Here is a 20588-nt window from a genome sequence, read left to right as displayed (position 1 = left end):
CTTCCAAGACTTCTTCAAACCTTTGCTTGACTTTCTCCTTCTTCTAGGGCTTGAGGATGACCTAATGAGCCTTCGTTCGACCTTCTTTTTGCACTTTCTCCAAGTTCAATCCTGCAACAGGAAAACCCTAACTCAGCGGTAGAAACCCTAGCTTTCTTCCTTTGCATGTATGAAGAGAGAGAGAGAGAGAAAGTACCCAATCACTTGATCTTCGACTTCCCTCTTCCTTTGCTAGCCTCTTTCTTCTTCTCCTTTGCTTTCTTGATGAGAGAATGAATTGTGTCTCTAGGAGGTTGAGTTCCCTCCTATATATAGGCTTCCAAGGTGGACGAGTTCCTGAAATTAGGCCAACTTCTTTGCTAGTAGGTTGACTTGGTCTTGGATGGTTTCTTGATACTTTAAAATACAAAAATAATTCTTTTTACAAGTTACAATGTGCCCGATGGGGTTTTTTCAACATATGACAATGACTCTTTTGACTCATAGGACAAACTCTAGAAACACTCAATGGGTGCTTGACCTCTAAAATTAAAGACCTTGAGCATGAAACCCATGCTTCAAAATAACAATAATAATTTTTCTTTCATTTTACAATATACAAGAATCAAAAGTACATTTAATATTTATGAAGACCGAACCTAGTTACACATTTTTCAACACACCTTCTTAACTAGGGAAGTATTCATAAATGGTACATGGACGTTCTCAATCTGAAGAGATCTCATAAGAAGAGTCGGATTGGTAACCCATCTGTTTAGCATCATATCAACCATCATTGTCACATAGCAAGGCCTTGACTAACAACTCTACCTCTCCACAAGATCAGAGCACAATGCTAGCGAGACCAATGATTTGTAGACACTTTCATCATTTTCTCTCAAGGAACATACCCCACTCGGGTGTTCACAGGGTATGTCCTTCCAGGACTATTCTTGTCTTGGATTCCCACTCTTCAAAGAATATCGGTCCTCTACAACTACTCTTATCTTGGATGCCCTACCACATCCTCAAAGAGTATCGGATGCCATATGCTTACCCAATCCTCCATTCTTTCTTCATGAAGTGAAGACAAGAATGATGTGTCTATCTCTCCCTCTCAACTAGGGAGGATATATCAACCAGTCCAAGCTTGTCTCTCAAATACACAAGCTTCTTGTTAGGAAGAGATTTTGTCAAGATGTCAGCGACCTATTCAATCAGTGGAGATATACCGTAGCTGCAACACACCATTCTGCACCCACTTTCGAATGTAGTGATACTTGTTATTTATATGCTTTGTCTTTCCATGAAACACTGGGTCTTCATACAACCTTACACTATTGGTGTTGTCACAATGTATCATCGTACAACAACTTCCTCAACCAGACAACTTCTTTACTTACTTCACAACTTGCAATATATTCACACTCAACACTACTCAAAGCAACCGATTCTTGCTTTCTGCTAATCCAGGAGATCATGGAGGATCCTAAACTAAAGCATCCTCCAGTAGTGCTTCTTCCATCCTACTCAATGCCTCCCTGGTTAGAATTCTTACGCTGCCCCCATCAATTCACTACCACTGCCCACCTTTCATCAGTCGAAGCCACCTTCTGCCGCACAACCCTCATGCAACGGAGTCCTCCCAACTGTAGTGACCAGTCTTGCGTTGTCCAACCTGCGTTGTTCCCCCACCTTCTATCACATTCTTGTTGCCAACAACCTATCCCACTTGCAACGACAACAAAATGAGCCCGTTGACCCTCACATGCAACTGTTGGATTCTCCGCCAAGTTTGAGTGGCCACTGTCGTGGAACAAAAAGCCCCAACGCACATAGGCCATCGCTACATGACTACGGTGCCATAGTTCTGTCACCACTACTTTGCTACAATCACCGTTTACCAATATCCATTCTTTAAAAAAAGGTAGTGGTGAATTTACAACATACCATCCACCATACCAAACAAATTATAAAATATCTGTACTCTGCCATTGCTCCATATACCGCCAAATCAAACTTTGTGATAATTAAAATAATATATCAGGCTTGGTGTTATCTACCGAACAAAAGGAATAAAGAAAATTCACAGGCAAATTTTGTATTAGTGTGCCCTAATTACCAAATAAAAATCAACTTAGACCGCCGCCATATCTGCGTAACCTAGCAAAGGGTATTGGAGGAAACGTGACTCCAGTTGAAAGGACCCTGTTTATTTTCAAGGAAACATGACGCTAGTAAAAAGTACCGTGTAAATGGTTTTATTATTATAAACTAACTTTACTAAAACAATTAAAATAAATAAATAATATAAAAAAATTGGAAGGAGAAAAAGAATGTCTCGAGAAGAAATGCAACGAGAATCTACTCGAGAAAGAAAAATAAAATTTGCACTTAAAAGACTTGAATCAAAGGTTATTAGAACAAATCAAGTGTTTAAAAGATGAGAAGCTTGAATACCAAAATAAAGTTGACTTAGAAAATGAGGAACTCTTATGTCTCAGAAACCATAATCAAAGTCTACTCACTCAAATTAAGAAACTTAAGGATGATAAGAAATCATTGAAAAACAAATTAGAAGAACTTTTCATGAAAGAAGTATCAAAGTCTTTAGTCCAAGTCGAAGAAAAAGGAACAAACACAGATCCTATTAATCTCACAGTTCAGACAAATCCAAATGCAATTGAAGTGAAGACGTACTCAGAGGTTGCAGTTCAAACAATGGAAATTCCAGGTGATGATTCAGTAACCAACTCAACAACAACAATACCTGAAGTAAATCAGGAAATTGCTACACACTTGATAAGGGAAAGTCTAACCAAAAGAACTCCTTATCAACATCCGAATCACAAGAGTAGACAACTAAGTCAGTCTACATATTTGAACCATTGAGAACGGAAGCAACAATTTTATGTTCCAAGGAATACTAAAGTTTGTAGAATACAATCCTATGATAACAATTCACTACAAATTTCCAGTTATTGGAAGGTTCCATGAAGATTAATCTATGATGGTCAAATCCATTCTCAGTCTGACAATTTTGTTTGTCACTCAGAGGATCATATCATCTTGTATCAATGAAGATGAAAGTACTGAGACAAGAAGATATTTGAAACAGGAAAAGAGATCAAGCCCTTTCATCAGTAAGCTTTGAGGACAAAGCCTTTTTGAAGAGGAAGGCAATGTTATGAATAAAGTATATATAAAATAATATAAATAATGTAAACAATAATAATGATAAATAATGATTAATTAAATAGTAATTAGTTAATGAAGAGGTATGTTCCTAAGGACATGGCCATTGGTGAAGAGGTATCTGCCTAGGGTATATAAGCAGGCCCTCACCCTCATTTTAATCATCTCATCAATTCTTTTAAATATATTCAATACACAATTACTTGTGCTACAATGGATGTCTTTGTTGCATATACGAACTTTGTTTATTACAGTGCTACCCTTCATATTTGTCTAGCCATCAAACAATACTATGCATTTAGTGACCTCCCATGACTTCTTCAAATCTGCCAATCTAGAGTTGATGTCCTTCTTTTCTGCTTCAAGTATTAGCCCCCACAACTCCTCATATGTAGCACTTTTGTACCCTGAGCCCACAACAACAATAGCATCACACATTACCTGCCAAAATGGATTGTTTTTGGTGATGTTGGGAGGTAAGTCACTGCGGTAAAGACACCTCCCCATAACTTTGTTTTCTTCGTACTTCTCTCTTGTTTTAATCACTGACTTTATTGAAGGTTGTGCTTGACATTCGGTTCATGGAATAAAAAATGATGACCTCCTTGTAACATTAGTAGGTGAAGCTATGTAGCCCTTCCCACTACCCTCAGGCTTAGTCTCAGAGGCAGATAGCCCTGCATATTTGCCTCCACGTTCGACCTTGTTTGTAGCTGCCTCTTCTTTCTTTTTGTCTTTTGCCTCAATTGCATCATATGCAACTCTCATAAGCTCGGGGCTGGATTTATCACAAAGCCCAACAATATGTCTTGGGATTTTAGGAAAATGGTATTTCAATCAGTTGTCATACGGGCCCGCACAATTTGCAATTTTGTATTTGCTGATTTGTCCCAACATCAGGTTCCCCATAATGAGAAATCTAGGGGATCCAGATGAGGGTGATTTCTCTTACTTTGATAACTACTTGTGATGTCCCTTTACTTGATGTACTTGTAGTGTTCTTTTATCATCAAACAACTACGAAACAATTAAGATCAATGAGACAAGACGACACAAAATGTAGGCTACTAGCCAGGGCCAAAACTTCTTCTCTTGAGAGGAAAACCCACAAGAATTCTTCTCTACTTATAAAATCTTTAAATGACGAATCCCAAGACCTATGACCCTTGATAAAGACTACTCGAAGACCAAGTCAAACCTCTTCTTGATGAACTTACTTCTCACAAGGTCAATCGAAGTCAAACTTGCCTTCTAGCTGTTGCAACATTATCCTTTGACCAAAAATCTCAGACCTACAATTCTGACTACAATTTCAGCCCATATTATGGAAACCCTAGCTTGTACGTGTGAGGGAAATATGGTATAATAGGCCTCTTTTCTTCTTCGCTGGAGGATCTTCTTTCTCCTTAGCAACTTGGCCTTCAAACTGAGTATTTTGAGTACCAAACCTCAACTCCTAATGGTGCCTATAATTTTTGTTCTTCCTGCAACCAATTTGATGTCGTAATTTCGTACTTGTGAAGGATGATACCCAAAAACAGTCTTTTAGAACTTTGCTTCCTTCTTCCTTTAGTTCTCCTTGTTTTCGCTAGGTATTCCTTGCCTTCCTTGAGCTTCAACGAACTTCTTGGATGCCCTTTAAATGAGGTCGAACACTTTGTATATATATGCTTCTTGTGGAGGTCAAATAGCCCTTATGAGGCCGACTTGTCACTGCTTGTAGGCCAACTTGTCCTCTGCTTAGGTCTATTTGTCTTGGAGGGAGTCTTTTGAGACTTCTTTGACTTACATAAATACTTTTTACATAATACAAGATGCCCAAATGGGTCTTTCATATATGACAATGACTCAATTGACTTTTTGACTCTATGACAAACCCTAGAAGCACTCAATGGGTGCTTGACCTATAATTAAAATTGACCTTGAGCATGAAACCCATGCTAAAAACGTAATAATAACAATTTTTCTTTCTTTTTACAATATACAAGAATCAAGAGCACATTTCATATTTATGAAGATCGATCCTAGTTACGTACTTCAACACTCCCTCTTAGCTAAGGAGGTATTCATAATACATGCAAGGTAGTTGGACATTCTCATACTGAAGAGTTCTCATAAGAAAAGTCAGATTGGTAAACCATCTCATAAGCTATTTGTCCAACTTACATTAGTGCATCTCATCATATCAACCAACATTGTCACATAGCAAGGCCTTGACTAACAACTCTATCTCTCCATAAGATTAGACCACAATGCTTGTGAGACAATGACATTTAGACAATTTCATCATTATCTCTCAAGGCACATACCCCATCCAGATGTTTACAAGGTATGTTCTTATAGGACCATTCCTGTCTTGGATTAACACATCCTCAAGGAATTTTCTCTTCGACTACTCTTATCTATTGGATGCCCTACCTCATCCTCAAAGAGTATCAGAAACCAGATGCTTACCTAATCCTCCATTCTTTATTCATAATATGAACATTGAAGACAAGAATGATGTGTCTATCTCTCCCTCTCAACTAGGGAGGATCTACTCATTCCTTTAAAAGGAATATACCCAATCTCCCTCTTACCTAAGGGCTTGCCCAAGCTCCCTGTCAATTAGGGACTTGTCATAACAACAACTATTTTCTCTTTGGTGGAGATCATGGTACTATTGGATGTTGGTAGGGCTCCTCCTTTCGGCATCGTGACATGAACTTCTTCTTCATCATGGAGCCTTCTTCTTTTAGAACTTCTTCGTAGGGCATCGACCATCTTCTCCATCACTTCCCTTCAACGAAAATAGTGTTGAACCAATAGTCATGTCATCCTTTTCTTCAATGGGAAGTGATCTTCTAGTCCATATCTGGCTATCCTTCAAGCAACTACCTCTTCCAAGTCATGTTTCTTTCAAGTTGTTCCATCCAATCACATGAGTACTAGTTGTAGGTGACTTTCTACAACCCTCTTTCGGTAACCCTGTTTCAACTCAACCAGATATTTTCAAAAGTAAAAAATGAACATTAAATCAAAATTACCTCTTTATGATGGCCTTTTTTCATGACATCAACTTCTAACAACATCAACATCAACATCCCGCGCATGTATGGATCCATCTCCGAGACATTCATTACCATGGTTCTCTTTCTTCGACATATATATTAGGGTCTTCATACCTTCTCCATTGAGATGTCATAGCTAATACTTCTAGCTTTCAAATGTTGATTACATATCTTATCTTATGTGACTATAGATACATCTTTCACTAACCCTTCTTTCACCTTCTTCGCGTATGGCTTCTTCATAGTTCCTTGATCATAGGAACCATAGTTGCCAACCACCTCATATTCTTCATGAGGTCCTATTATGCTGATTTCATCTCATTAATCTTGTAGAAGAGTTCAATGCATATTGTCTACATGCATTGATGTATCTTACCAAGGGAAGAGTTTTCTTCATCATGCTCATGAGATAGAGCATTCTACCCATTCTATTTGTAACTATATGCTGACATGACTTTATCTATCAAACATATACATACCACTTCCTTCACGTGGTCATCTATACTTCCTTCGGGCAACTTCCTTTCCATGCTTGAAGATGGAAATACTTCAACCATCTTGACATGCTACATGTCTTTGTCATCATATAATCATTCTTCTAAACTGTGGGTTCCACACAAGGTGGAATGTAGACTATCTGCAAGATACTTGCTTCTTCTAAGAATGATGAACCCTTCTAACAAGGATTCCAATGAAGGATCTGGATGATCCTTATTCAGCAAATGCTCCTTTCTAATGATGATGATGTATGATGATCTCTTTATCTTCTATCTTCCTGGATAACTTTGTCCAACCATATAGACTACTACTTTGGTTATTCTTTGATGCTTCCAATGAAGATGCCATGAGCTACTTCCCTTCTATCATGTACTATGACTGTTTCAACCATATAGACTTCTATTTCAGCTATTCTTCCGCGCCTCTATGATGATGAATTCTATCATACTTGTGATGCTTTGCATGTTGACAACTAACTTCTACATGCTTGAAAGTAGATTAAGTGTCTGAGAGACCTAATAGTGGAGGTTTATCACTTCTTTCTTTGACTTCTTTTTGGTTCTTCCACTTCTTCGTTGACATGGGCTTCATTTCTTTCTTTTCTCTTCTTGTTGTCCTTCTTGAGTTTAGGACAATTCCCTTTGAAATGCCCATATTCATTACGCTCATAGCATTAAACTTTTGACATATCAATTTTCTTTTGAAACTTCTTTCGAGGCTCAAACTTTCCAAATTTCCCTTTCTTCCTTGCCATAGCTGCATATGCTTGTGTTTGTTCATTTGATCCAACATCGTTCTTCGCCTTCAATCTTGCATAATGACCACAGATCACTGAATGGAGTGGTTTACTCTTTCCCATAGATGCTTGATACAAAGTTCCCCTATTCATTTGGTAATGCATTGACTACAATGGTGGTCATTTCACGATCAAACATTAGTTCTCCCAGCTCTTGTAGTTGAACTCTTATTTGAGATACCCTCATAAGGTATGAGGCTACCCGTTCTTCCTTTGATACTTTCATCTTGTATGATCTTCAAGCTGCCTTTCTTTGTTCTTGTCACGTTAGCTTTGATACCATGTTGAGAAATCTAGGGGAGCTAGATGAGGGTGATTTCTCTTACTTTGATAACTGCTTGTGATGTTCCTTTACTTAACTTGATGTACTTGTAGTTAACTTCTTCTTATCTTGATTACTATAGTGTTCTTTTATCATCACACAACTACCAAACAATGAAGATCAACGAGACAAGAGGACACAAATTGTAGGCTACTAGCTCCTCTTTAGAGGAAAACCCACAAGAATTCTTCTTTTATTATAGAATCTTCAAATGATGAATTCCAAGACCTACGACTCTTGACAAAGACTCCTCTAAGACCAAGTCAAATCTCTTCTTGATGAACCTGCTTCTCACAAAGTCAACCTAAGTCAAACTGCCATCTAGCTGTTGCAACTTTCTCCTTTGACCAAAAGTCTCAGACTTGCAATTCTGACTACAATTTCGGCCCTTATGACAGAAACCCTAGCTTGTATGTGTGAGGGAAATATGGTATAATAGGTCTCTTTTCTTCTTCGTCTGAGGATCTTCTTTCTGCTTAGCTACTCGGCCTTCATACTGATTATTTTGAGTCCCAAACGTCGGCTCCTAATGGTCACTGTAATTTTTGTTCTTGCTGCAACAAGTTTGAAGCCCTAATTTCACACGTGTGAAGGATGATGCCCAAAAACAGTCTTAGAACTCTGCTTCCTTCTTCCTTTAGTTCTCCTCGTCTTCGCTAGGTATTCCTTGCCTTCCTTGAGCTTCAACGAACTACTTGGATGCCCTTTCAATGAGGTCGAACACTTTGTATATATATGTTTCTTGTGGATGTCAAATAGCCCTTATGAGGCCGACTTGTCACTGTTTGTAGGCCGACTGTCCTCTGCTTAGGCCGACTTGTCTTGGAGGGAGTCTTTTGGCACTTGTTTGACTTACATAAACACTTTTACATAATACAAGATGCCCAATGGGGTCTTTTATATATGACAATGACTCATTTGACTTCTTGACTCTGTGACAAACCCTAGAAGCACTCAATGGGTGCTTGACCTATAATTAAAATTGACCTTGAGCATGAAACTCATGCTACAAAAATAATAATAATATTTTTTCGTTCTTTGTACAATATACAAGAATCAAGAGTATATTTTATATTTATGAAGACCGAACCTAGTTACATACTTCAACAACCCATATTGCCAAAATGGGTCCAAGAGCTTTGGCATTTTTGCAGTGAAAGTGTTTAATGAACAACTTCAAAATTCAGTACTAGGGCACCATAAAGACAAAAATGGCATTAAGCCCCCACTTCACAACAAATAACAACCTCCTCATTTAAAAAGTCAATTTTTGATAAACTTTAATTACATTATTTGCAATGAAAAATGGCAATAACAGGGTGCATAAAAAGGTTAAAAACAAAAAATCAAGCTTGCTCTTCAAATATGGAAAAAATCCTTGCATTGGTTTATGGGCATGAAAATCATAGTAAATGACAAAAAAAGGAGGAAAATGTTGGTAGGCAAAGAGGCAAGCAAGCATATGCCTGAATGTATGGAAAAAATCATTAACATAGGGGTATATAAGAACATACCTGTGAATGGAAGAAGTGACGTCTCTTTGACTGATTTGGCAAATGATCTTTGATCCACAAATTTTTTTGTTGGTGATGATAATGGCTGTTTGGTCCTCAATCCTTGCTTGAAAATCACACCAAAGCTCTTCCCCTATTTTCTCCAACAATAACAAAGTAAAATTACAAAAATAAGAACCCAAATTCCTTTTGAAACCCTGTGGCCTTGCTCACCCAACAATTTTTAAGGTCGTGGCATGTTTTTTTGAAAAAGTTGCGACTTTTTCAAAGTGCAAAAAATTGTGATTTTTACTTGGAAAATTTTCGGCAACTGGAAAAGATGGCAATGTTGCCAATTTTTCGCTGATGTTTGCGACACTAATGCATAGCATTCATTATATATATATATAGAAGGAGAGAGAGAGAGAGTACTGTAAGTTTCAAGATTTTATATGTTTATTAATTAAATTTAAATATAAAGTTTTGAAATATAATGGTTACAAATATGAATCATCATTATTTCAATTTATATGGTAAACTGGATCATAATTTATAACTACTATTTATATTTTATATATATTTCACATCTCTATGTATAAAACATTCTTATTTCTAATTATATGATTATTAATTAAATTAAACATGAAGTTCTGAAATATCATGGTTATGAATATGAGTCATTATTATTTACATTTCTTTTAATGTAATATGCATATTATGAATCTTTTTCCCACATAAATTGTTTGTCACTTTATTAATATTTTTTTTACAATATAACAAATTGAATTGAATCGACTTATTAATTTAATTGTGACTTTATTACTTTTTCAATTGAGCTGACATTATGTTTTATTATTATTATGTTTTGATGTAATGTTTCACTACAACATGTCATTACAACATCTCCCCCATACTTGGCTGTAGAGTGCCTCTTGGCGCAACTATAAATTTTTAATAATTTGTCATTTATATTTCAAGTTTCATATATTCTAATTTAAATCTTTTAGAATTTTGGGTGGGGTCCCTTATGTTGGAGATCTCGACATCTCCTACCATGTTTCCTAAAATTTGGATGGTGCTCTCCATATCCTTTGGATGCATCTCTCTGCTCGTGTTCTGGAAACTTGGTGGAACATTGAACAAAGCTCACAGTTGAATATTCATGGCATTAACCAATTGTAACTATATTATTATCGCAAACTAAGCAAATAATTAATCACCATATTTGGCATCAATATCCAAGATGTGACAATACTCTCTGATCTTCTACATGTTGGTGTTGTACATTGCATCGAGGTGTATAAGTGCTCCCATTATGAGAATGGGAGAAGAATAATATACACTATTCCTGTGGAATTTGCCATTGATGCCATAGATGACTACTCTTACTTTATATTTTTGCAAGTCATTAATACTTGATTCTAATTATTAATTACCATAGATCCAATTGAACCAATATGGTTCAAGTCTAATAGTATATTGAAATTTGCATAATTATTCTAACACATATATGTCTAAGAACTTTCCTGTACACGTAATGGTTAACCATTGAGTTTTACAGACATCATTTGAAATAAATTCTATCCACCTCACAGACTTATATTTCATGAAATTTTTACGCTGCCATTGTACTGAAGTTTATAGAAGTGTATTTCTTATGTTTCCTTGTGCTGATAAAGTTACCAGGAATTCTTTTAATGAACATGTGAATATACATCACAGCAATATAATCTTTTAAGATCATTATGATATAAATTTTATGTTTATTATTTTTTATGATATTGACGTGCACATTTTACATATTTTGCATTCACATTTGCTTTGTGAATGTGAGTTGTAGGGGCTATCCTTTTTGTTATATGCCTTCTAACTAGAATTAAAATGGATAGAACAACGATTAATCCGTGTATAATGTGTTTGGTGTTTAACAGGTATTACTTTGCTGTTATTGAGTGTGATAGTTCTGGAACCTCAGGTTACCTTTACAAAGCATGTGATGGAGTGGAGTTTGAAAGGACTTCAAATGTTCTAGACTTGCGTTTCATTCCAGATGATATGGAATTTGATCATCCTCCTCGAGATGTTGCAACAGAGGTATCGTCATGACTACACTAGGAATTTTCTCAAGTTGTGTTTATATGACTAAATGTGTTATGGTTCATTTGCATTTACTTTTGAGTCATGACAAATTAAATGTAAGATCAGTCTTAAAAACTGGACTGGTTTGAACTGAAACTAGTCAAACCCGTGAACTCGTTTTTACCGGTTTGGTTCCAAATTGGTCTGAAGTGACGAGTCTCATCTTGAGCTGGTCGTGCGGTAAAAACCTAACTCCTAAACCCTCAACCTAAACAAAAATGCTAACTTAACCATAGTAATGTTGGCAATCAATGGGAATGTTAAATTCTCAAAGTAAAATGTCAACTTGTACTTAAATTTTAACATTACCATTAATTGCTTCAGGATTTTTGAGAGTGGTTCACATGATCGTCCATGCCACAAAGAAGTGACTTGGTCTTCCATTTACTAAAGGAGCTATCCAAGGAGCTCCTATACAGGCTTTAATCGATTTAATGAACTCTGAGAAAAATCCCATTTTTTCTATAGTTAAAAAGAGAAAGGAGTGCTGAACTTGATCAAAGGCATTGGCCATATGTGCCACTGTTGCATGAAGGCACCCTGATTCTCTGAGATAAGTACTGCCATTATGGACTTCAGACGATTGCCTATTACTTTAGTTTGGATTTTATAAGCTGTGTTGCACAAAGAAATGGGCCTGAACCTTGAAATATTAGCAGGTTTAGATTCCTTGGGGATCAAAGCCAGGAAGGACGAATTTATACCTCCCCCCAGTTTGTCCTTATCTCTTGAACGTTTCAACATCCTCACCAAATCTTTCTTGATTAGAGGCCAAAAAGGCTATAAAAGATGGTTGAGAAACTGTATGGTCCGGGGGCTTTGTCAGGCACAAGAGACCAGATTGCCTCAATCACTTCTTCTTCCTTGATTGGTTGGAGTAGATGCCGATTTTCTTGCTCAGACACTATTGCATGAACACATGATAAAAATTCCTTTGCATCATCTGACTCTGTATCTAAATCTTTAAAGAGATTGAAAATGTGAAAAGGCTCCCTCTTTTATATCAGCAAAGAAAGAAATTGTAGGCTTACCTTCAGGAGCAATCTCCGTAACATGGTTTCACAATTCTCTAGCCTTGGTCTGTTTATGAAAAAAGATGTATTCTGGTCTCCATCTTTTAACCAGGTATTCTGAGATTTGAATCTGCAATACTCTTCTTCCTGCCTGTTTAGAGAATGGAATTTTTGGGATAACTCCTTTTCTTTTCGAATGTGCCACTCCTCCACCTGGGAGATTTCTATCACAATTTGGTGCTGCTCCAGTTGCTGGATTACTTCATTCTTTTTCTGGCCTGGGGGAATATATTTCTCTTTCGGCCAAAGATGCAAAGCCTTTTTAATTGATTTCAACTTTTTTTCCCAAACAAAAGAAGGGGATCCTTTAACATGGGTTGTGTAAGACTGCTTGATTATATCAACCACTCCTCCTTCGATTGGCCAGATTGGGTTGTATCTGAAAGTAATTGGTCCCAGATTCTCCATGGTTTCTATCTCTAGCGAAATTGGCCGGTGATTTGAATTGCCTTGGGCTAATATTGAGGATGCACAATCGTTTCCTTTGATCATCCATTTACTATATAATAGGAATCTATCCAGATGTAGTACTATGTTCCTTTATACAATCCGCTTGTTGTTCCAAGTGTATTTTCCTTTTTTAGGCATGATATCAAGAAGATCCCATTCACTAACTAGATCCTGCATTCCTTTACGAAAGGGGTCCCTGAAAATTTTACCTCCATGCTTTTCAGAGGAATAAAGGATAGTATTGAAGTTTCTGCCAACAATACTATCTAAATGCCATTGAAAATCTTTTAATACAATGAAAGAATCCCGGAAATCGCTTTTTTCTCTATACGAGGCACGGGCATATACATTTATAATGGGGATTCTTTCCTTCGAATCATTCCTTTCATGCACAATTTCTATCCAGTACTGCTACTTCTTGCAATCTTTTAATGAAAACAAAGAATCAGTCCAGAAAGTACCTAAACCTCCTGTTGCGCCACAAGAGACTCGAGCCACTCTAGCGTAATCTCTCCAAAATTTCTTTGCATATTCCAGAGCTTCTTTTCCTTCTAAATTTGTTTCTTGCAGTAGAAGTATCTGCGACTTTTCTTGATTAACTAGGTCTTTGACCGATAGGGATTTTGCAGGGTTTCCCAATCCCGTTATTTTCCAAGATACAACTTTCATTCATTTCTAGGAGGGTTGGATTTTTTACCTCCACCTGTCTTCTCTTGCTCATGTTCCAAGACTCTTGCTGATTTTACGACTTTAGTTATTTGAAGTTGGCATCCCAGTTTTTTATTTCGTTATGCTTTGGCTTCTCTTGTTGCTTTCTTAGATGGTCTCCCTTGACCTTTTTTGTTGCTTTTAGTTTCCTGACTGCTGAGTTCATCTTCCCAACTCATTTTTTTGTTTGTTGCTTTTCTTATAAATACTTTGCCATATTCTGCCCCTTTGTTTTTTACTGATCCTGGAGTTTCATCATTTTGCTGAGGTTCTTGAGTTATGAATACTGTTTCTGAGTCTAAATTTTTTTGAATATCTTTTAGAACTGGTTGTTCCTTGCCTCCATGGGGCCTTTCTTCTTCATTCTCTGGTTCTCGCATTTCCCCCTTCTCATCCATCTCTTCATTCTCCACCTTGGTATTACCTTTCCCTGCTGTGCCTTTTGTTGCTTCATGCATGATTGCTTCCTGAGATTGAATCCTAAAGGGGTTTGCCGATGTGGATGCCATTTTTTTGGGGGACGATTGGTTTTAACTTTTTCCTTGCAGTTGCCTTTCCTTTGTTCCCTCCTTTTTTTTGTGTTTGTCACTGCTCTTCTGAATTTCCATTTTCACCTTCCCCGCTTTCTGCTTGCACTTTTTTGCAGGCCCTGGCGAAGTTACTATATTCGTGGCAGATCATACACTTGAAGGGAAGTTGTTTGTAGTCCAAGGCCCGATAATGACTCCATGTACCTTGAGTGAAATTAATTTTCGTGGGCAACTCTTTTTCTAGGTCAACTTCAGCACATATCTTGGCACAAGCAGACTGATGACCCCTGGGTTCAATGCTGTCAAGATATGTGCCTAAACCGTTTCCAATCACTCTTATGCAGTTATCACTCCAGCAAGATAAAGAGAGTCTTGGTAATTTGACCCAAACCAACACCGCTGAAGGTATATCATTGTCTGGGTCGAAATCTAGAGACCAGGATTTCAGATACATTCCATGAGCACCAAAAAAAGTATTGCCATTGCGAAAAATGATGCCTCTGTCTTCTTTAAGCTTGAATAGGAAAGAAAAGAACCCATTTCCACAGGCATACAAATCTATGTTTCCATAGATTTCTGGGTTTTTTCAATCCATAATTCCATTGATCTGGGTAGGCCACATCCCAGTAAGAGGTATGGACTTTTTAGAAAAGGTTCATTCATCATTTTTATCACATTGGTCTTCATCTTAATCAATTTATATCAATTTTTGTAGCATATTGGTGCTTTCTCTTCTTGATCTGCAATAACATTTGAGGTAGAGATGGATGCATCACAATTTGCATTTGGATTTCTTCTTGAGAATTGAGGAATCGATTTTATATCTTTCTAAAATTCAAGTTTACTAGGATACAAATATGTTTTGGACACATTTGGATATCGATATAACAATCTAAAAAAGAAGGATGATATACATTTGGATATGACACTAAAATTTGCATCCACGCATACATACATATCTAAGTCACAAGACACAATGACATAGGACATGGAAGACACAAACTTATGAGTGTTTGACACAAGATACGACAACCCTATAAACAAGACACAATTATATATATATTATAAAAAAATGACAAAATTAGTGAAATTACACATACAAAAATGAAGTATAGACATGAAGATTCAAATTTTGTTTAGAAGCTAGGATATTTACATGATACAAAATGAATCATACACTTAGTCCCTAGTACCTACTTAGTACTTAGTACTTACTAGTGCTACATCAATGATAATCCAATGACAAACATGTTAAATTTTGTCTAGCTCAGAAGGTATTTCCGAGAGAGGATAACCCACCAATAAGTTGTTTTTTGGGCGATTTACCCAAAAGAAGGGTTTTGGACCCAAACAATGGGTTTAGGACCAAAAGAAAACTAATTAAATATTATAAGGGTCAAAGAGGCTAAAACTCTAGATCTAGAAGGCATCCTAAGTGACCAAGGAAAAATATAAACAGAGTCTAAGAAGAGGCCTAAGACACATTTGAGTGCAAGAGAGATGTAGCCCTCTTGTGCTCAGTGTGCCATAGGAGGACCGAGTTCTGTTCATGAGGCCACAAACCCTAATGAAGGTGGAAAGCTAATGTGAGCAGCCCAAGTTTGCTAAGACAAGTTAGAGACCTAATCGTGTTATATTTCGAGTATTGGAGTAGCGAAGCCCAAGTTTTCTCGTTGTAGGTAGAGTGTAAGGCTTCTAAGGTAGCTGGAAAGGGGCCGAGACTCCTCAAGACTATATGCAAAAGGGAGAGAAGAGCTGTAGACTGGTTATGTTGGTTGTAGGCCTGTATAGGCTACACTTTGGAGAGCTGAGGCCTTGAGATGAAGGCCGAGGCATAGATTAGTAGTCTAGTGTGGGTTAGTGAAGGCCATGTTGCTGCATAATCTAGTAGGGGCCCTAGGAGGGGAACGTACGGGACAACTACTAGACTAGATGACAACAATGGCACACAGACCCATTGTCACCTCAGTCAGTGTCCCTTGCTTTTTACGAATTTTCATCGATGGGAGGAGTCCTAGTAAGAAGGAAATCAGTTGGAATGATGGGATCAATGACAAGATATTGAGTGATTCCCACAACCCATTCAAGGAGAGACTCAATCATGGCTTGATGGAGTAAGGGCTCTCCAAGAAAGACCTAAGGTGGAAGTCAAGATCTAGGGTTCGAGAACCAACAATGGAGATAAGTATGCTTAGAATCAAGATTCCAAATGTGATGTTGGACCTCTCTAGAAGTGTTACGAGATAAGTTGCCACTTGAAAGAGGATTTTTGCTTCACTAGAGAGACCTACAAAGGAGCTTATGTGAGACCTAGGGTTTATGAGTAATCACGGGAGGAGTTCCTCCACTGTGCTCACTCGATCAAGATAGGATAGGGAAAGGGTCAAGAAAGATCAATTTCTTTGAATTCCATGTGCAAATGACCCTCAAATAAGACCACCAACCTAAGATTTTCAAGATGGGCTTCCAAAGATGCAACTAGGGCTTGAGTTTTCTTAAAAACTGACCGTGAGAATTCCACCAAACTTTGTGAACCTCTAGAGGACACCAACACAGGTTTCTATCCAATTAGTTTTTCCAAAATCTTGCTCTGAAGAAATTCTGAGGGAGCCCTAATTGGTTGCCTAGGAAAGGGGCTGAAAATTTTTGAAGAGAGAAAAAGAAAGGGAAGAATAGGGTGATCATCAATTTTACTTGGATTAGTGCCTAATCCTTTGGCCATGGAGTCTGTGATGATTTAAAATTTTTCCAAAATCGTTTTCAAGGAGGTCAATGAATGATGCCCTAGCAAACACCCTTCAACAATTACCCACCCAAGATCTATGGATTTTCATGGAAGAAGAACAAATCTCATCCACTTGGAACATTCATTTATTGCCAAACAATGAGTAACATGTGCAATTGCCAATCAAATAAACTTTACAATGACATTCAATAAAACTAGGGCACAAAAGGCATTCATTAATTGCAACAATTCCACACATTAGACATTCTTCAAGAGAGATCTTCAATAAAAATAACACTTACAAGATGACAAGAGATATATCCAACCATAGAACAAGAAGTAGCTCCAAGAAAGAACAAAAATTGCAGCTCCCAAATTATATCGAAATGCATCAAGAGATCTACAAATGAGATCCAAGAAGGAGTGTGAAATTTGACAAGAGAATAGATCCAAAAAGTGATGATGATGCTCTCACAAATGAGAGTCACCTTTATTTATGTGATCCTCTAATCTAATTTGAATTAGCCTAATAGCCCCTACAATCATAAAATAATGTGCAAATAACATGTCCTTGGTGACAAACCCGCCAAGTAGCTCTTAAAGTGATGAAGAAGCCATCCATAAGTGAGCCAAAATGATGAAAACATGGTCTAGAAGGGATGTTGGAAGGCCGAGATGAGTCCTCAAGGTGCCATAATTAAGGAGAGGGCTTCATGAATAATGTACAAGGGGTTGGCCCCTTAATCTATGTGCAAATGGTCATGTGGTGCTCCAAAGTGGCTCTGGGGCGTCTCATGGGTCTCCAGATGAAAAGAAGCTTGTAGATTGCTCCAAATGAGGGCATGAAAGATGGTGCTTACCCTCCCATGTCTCAAGGATGAGACAAACCTCCAGTGGGCCTCAGATCAACTGCGAAACCATGTATATACTTCTAAGCCAGCTGGGGGTATTGCTGTTCCAAGTGCATTATCTCACATACAATGTGGGTGGGGCAATGAACAAGTTGTTGAAAGTGTTGAGGGTGCCCATAAGATGAGACAATTCTAAATCACAAGACAGAGTCCGATGGCTCTCAACACATCCCCTACAAGTGTCAATATGATCCTTCGGTGGGCTTGGGCCCCAGTTAAGTTGCCCAACCCATGATGAAACAACCTGCCAATCCTGTATAAAATCCAATGTGTCTCCTTCCCTTCAGGTACAAAGCCCTTCCAAATTTAGGGCTATGAGCATGTAATGGTGCTACCTCCCTAGGTAGGAGTGGTTAATAAACAACTGTATTAGGTTTTCCCAATCCCTAAAGGGAAGGGCATATCCAAGGTACATCCTTCAAGTGGTAGGTGTCATGTGGATAATGATGAGGTGGATTGGGGCACAGGGGTCTTAAGGACATGCATGGGTTCTTTAATGATGCAGGGGGCACTCATAGGGGCCCTAGGAACCAGGGTGATGGCCATAATGATAAGGGCTAGAGCTCATGTTTGGCATTTGCGCACGTGCTAAATTTTATTGTCCTAGCCATCTTTTGCATCTTGTGGTATTATTTCCTTTTGTATGCGGCCATGATATGCTTTTATCTTTTTTTTTAGCTGCATCAACCGCTGGGGCAACATTGCAGGCCCAATCTAGATGTGCAGACAAGGGGATGGGGAGTACTAGAGCCTTGTGGATCCAATGTTCTAAGGGCAACTAAATTAGGTGATTTCTCTTACTTCGATAACTGTTTGTCATATTTTTTCATGATATGCTTTTATCTTTTTTTTTTTTTTTCGCTGCATCAACCTCTGGGGCAACATTGCAAGCCCAATCTAGATGTGCAGACAAGGGGATGGGGAGTACTAGAGCCTTGTGGATCCAATGTTCTAGGGGCAACTAAATTAGGTGATTTCTCTTACTTAGATAACTGTTTGTCATATATTTTTACTTAACTTGATTAGCTTCTTCTTTCACTTGATTATTATTATGTTTTGAGAAGAAACTTTCAGTAGAAATCACATAGTAGAATTTTTGCCGATGCGTTTCAAACCAACCAATGTGGTTCATCATTAGGACCATATGAAGAGGCAGATCATGGCCAAGGCTTAAATAGAGAGCAATGTAGAGACCCTAATATCATGTAATGACTATTTATTGAAAAAATAATATTTAATTTATGATGTTAATTTATTAAAATCAAATATTATTAAATAAATTCTATTAATAGGTAACAATAAAAAATATATAACTAAAAACAATCAGAGTCAAACAACTACCAAACCATGAAGATCAAATAGACAAGAGGACACAAAATATAGGCTGCAAGCCAAGGCAGGACAAAACCTCTCTTCTTGAGAGGAAAACCCACAATAATTCTTCTCTTCTTATAGAATGTTCAGATGATGAATTCCAAGGCCTAAGACCCTTGTAACGACCCCTCCAAGACAAAGTCAAACTTCTCCTTCTTGATGAACTTTTCCAGCTATTTGGACCTAGTAGCTTCCAACAATTTCGACCCAGCAACTTCCAACAACTTCGACCCAACAAGTTCTAGTAACTTCGACCCAACAACTTCCAACAACTTCGACCCAACAACTTCCCATAACTTTGACCTTACGACAATTTTGACCTAGCAACAACTTTGACTTCCTCAGCAACATCGACTTCCTTAGCAACTTCTTCAGTAACTTCCACTTCCCCAGCAGTTTCTTTTGTAACTTCGACTTCCCCAACAACTTCTGCAATTTCAGTCTAACAACTACTTTAGAAACCCTAACATGAGAGAGAGAGAGGACCAAAACTTTGATCTTGCTTTTCTTTCTTCTTTTATTTGATCTTCGTCATTTGCCAACTTCGTTCTTGAGGAGATCGAACTTGCTTTCTTGCTTGAATGAATGTGTTTACATGAAGTTGAGGTTCTCTTATATATAGGCTTCTTAGGAGGTCAAATTGTTGCCCATGAGGCCGACTTGATCCTTCTTGTAGGTCAACTTGTTTGACAAGGTCTTGGAGGGTCTTTATGACACTTTTGACTATACAAAAAATTTCTTAATAAGATACAACATTTCCAACGAGGTCTTACATGTCACCCAATAATCCATACCCAAGTGTGCCCAAGAAAAACAAGCATAAGCACTAGATTGCACAATGAAAGACATACCTTTAGGATTGGAGAGCCCACCTTCAAACATACACTTTTGACAAATGGGCGAGGGGTCATATGAATGGCTCAGGGAGTGGAGATAATCTGGCACAATATTGGCTACACTAGTCGCTGTTGGGGTTGCTGGTTGCCGATTGAAGACAAATCTAGGAGAAAAATTTCTTGTATGGGGTCACCCATTGGTGGTGTGTAACAAGGCACAAGGTGGTCAAGGCCTAGTATGGCCTAATGCTGCTAAGAGAAAGGTGCCGAGCTTCAGATTTGGAAGGCCAAGGGTTAGATCTAGTAAACCAAGGATCAAATTTGAGGTTCCAAGGGTCAGATCAAGGGCATTGAAGGATAGATCTAGAGCGTTTAAGGTTTGAATAAAGTGTTATAGGAGATTGAATGTGGAAATAGGGCAATGCTGGTCTAGATGAAGGGTTCTGTGGGTCTAGTAGATTTGCACAAAGATCCAAGAAGTACTGACTGTGTACCTAATCACTTAAAGA

The 20588-nt window shown here is 37.8% G+C and overlaps 1 protein-coding gene across 1 annotated transcript in view; it reads left to right on the top strand.

Moving 5' to 3' along the window:
- LOC149179351 (uncharacterized) overlaps nt 1-11439 on the top strand; it is a 136096-nt gene extending 124657 nt beyond the window's left edge. Inside the window, exon 4 of the mRNA XM_089422428.1 lies at nt 11265-11439. Within this exon, the coding sequence (XP_089278554.1) occupies nt 11265-11439 (175 nt within the window). The remainder of the gene's footprint in view (nt 1-11264) is intronic.
- Nucleotides 11440-20588: the final 9149 nt, after the last annotated feature.

Source organism: Pinus tabuliformis, chromosome 4_1 (genome assembly GCF_031772625.1).
Source record: "Pinus tabuliformis cultivar Carrire ecotype Pingquan chromosome 4_1, CPIR1, whole genome shotgun sequence".
Taxonomy (NCBI): domain Eukaryota; kingdom Viridiplantae; phylum Streptophyta; class Pinopsida; order Pinales; family Pinaceae; genus Pinus; species Pinus tabuliformis.
The sequence above is the reverse complement of the archived record's forward strand: the minus strand, read 5'-3'. Positions and strand labels throughout refer to the sequence as shown.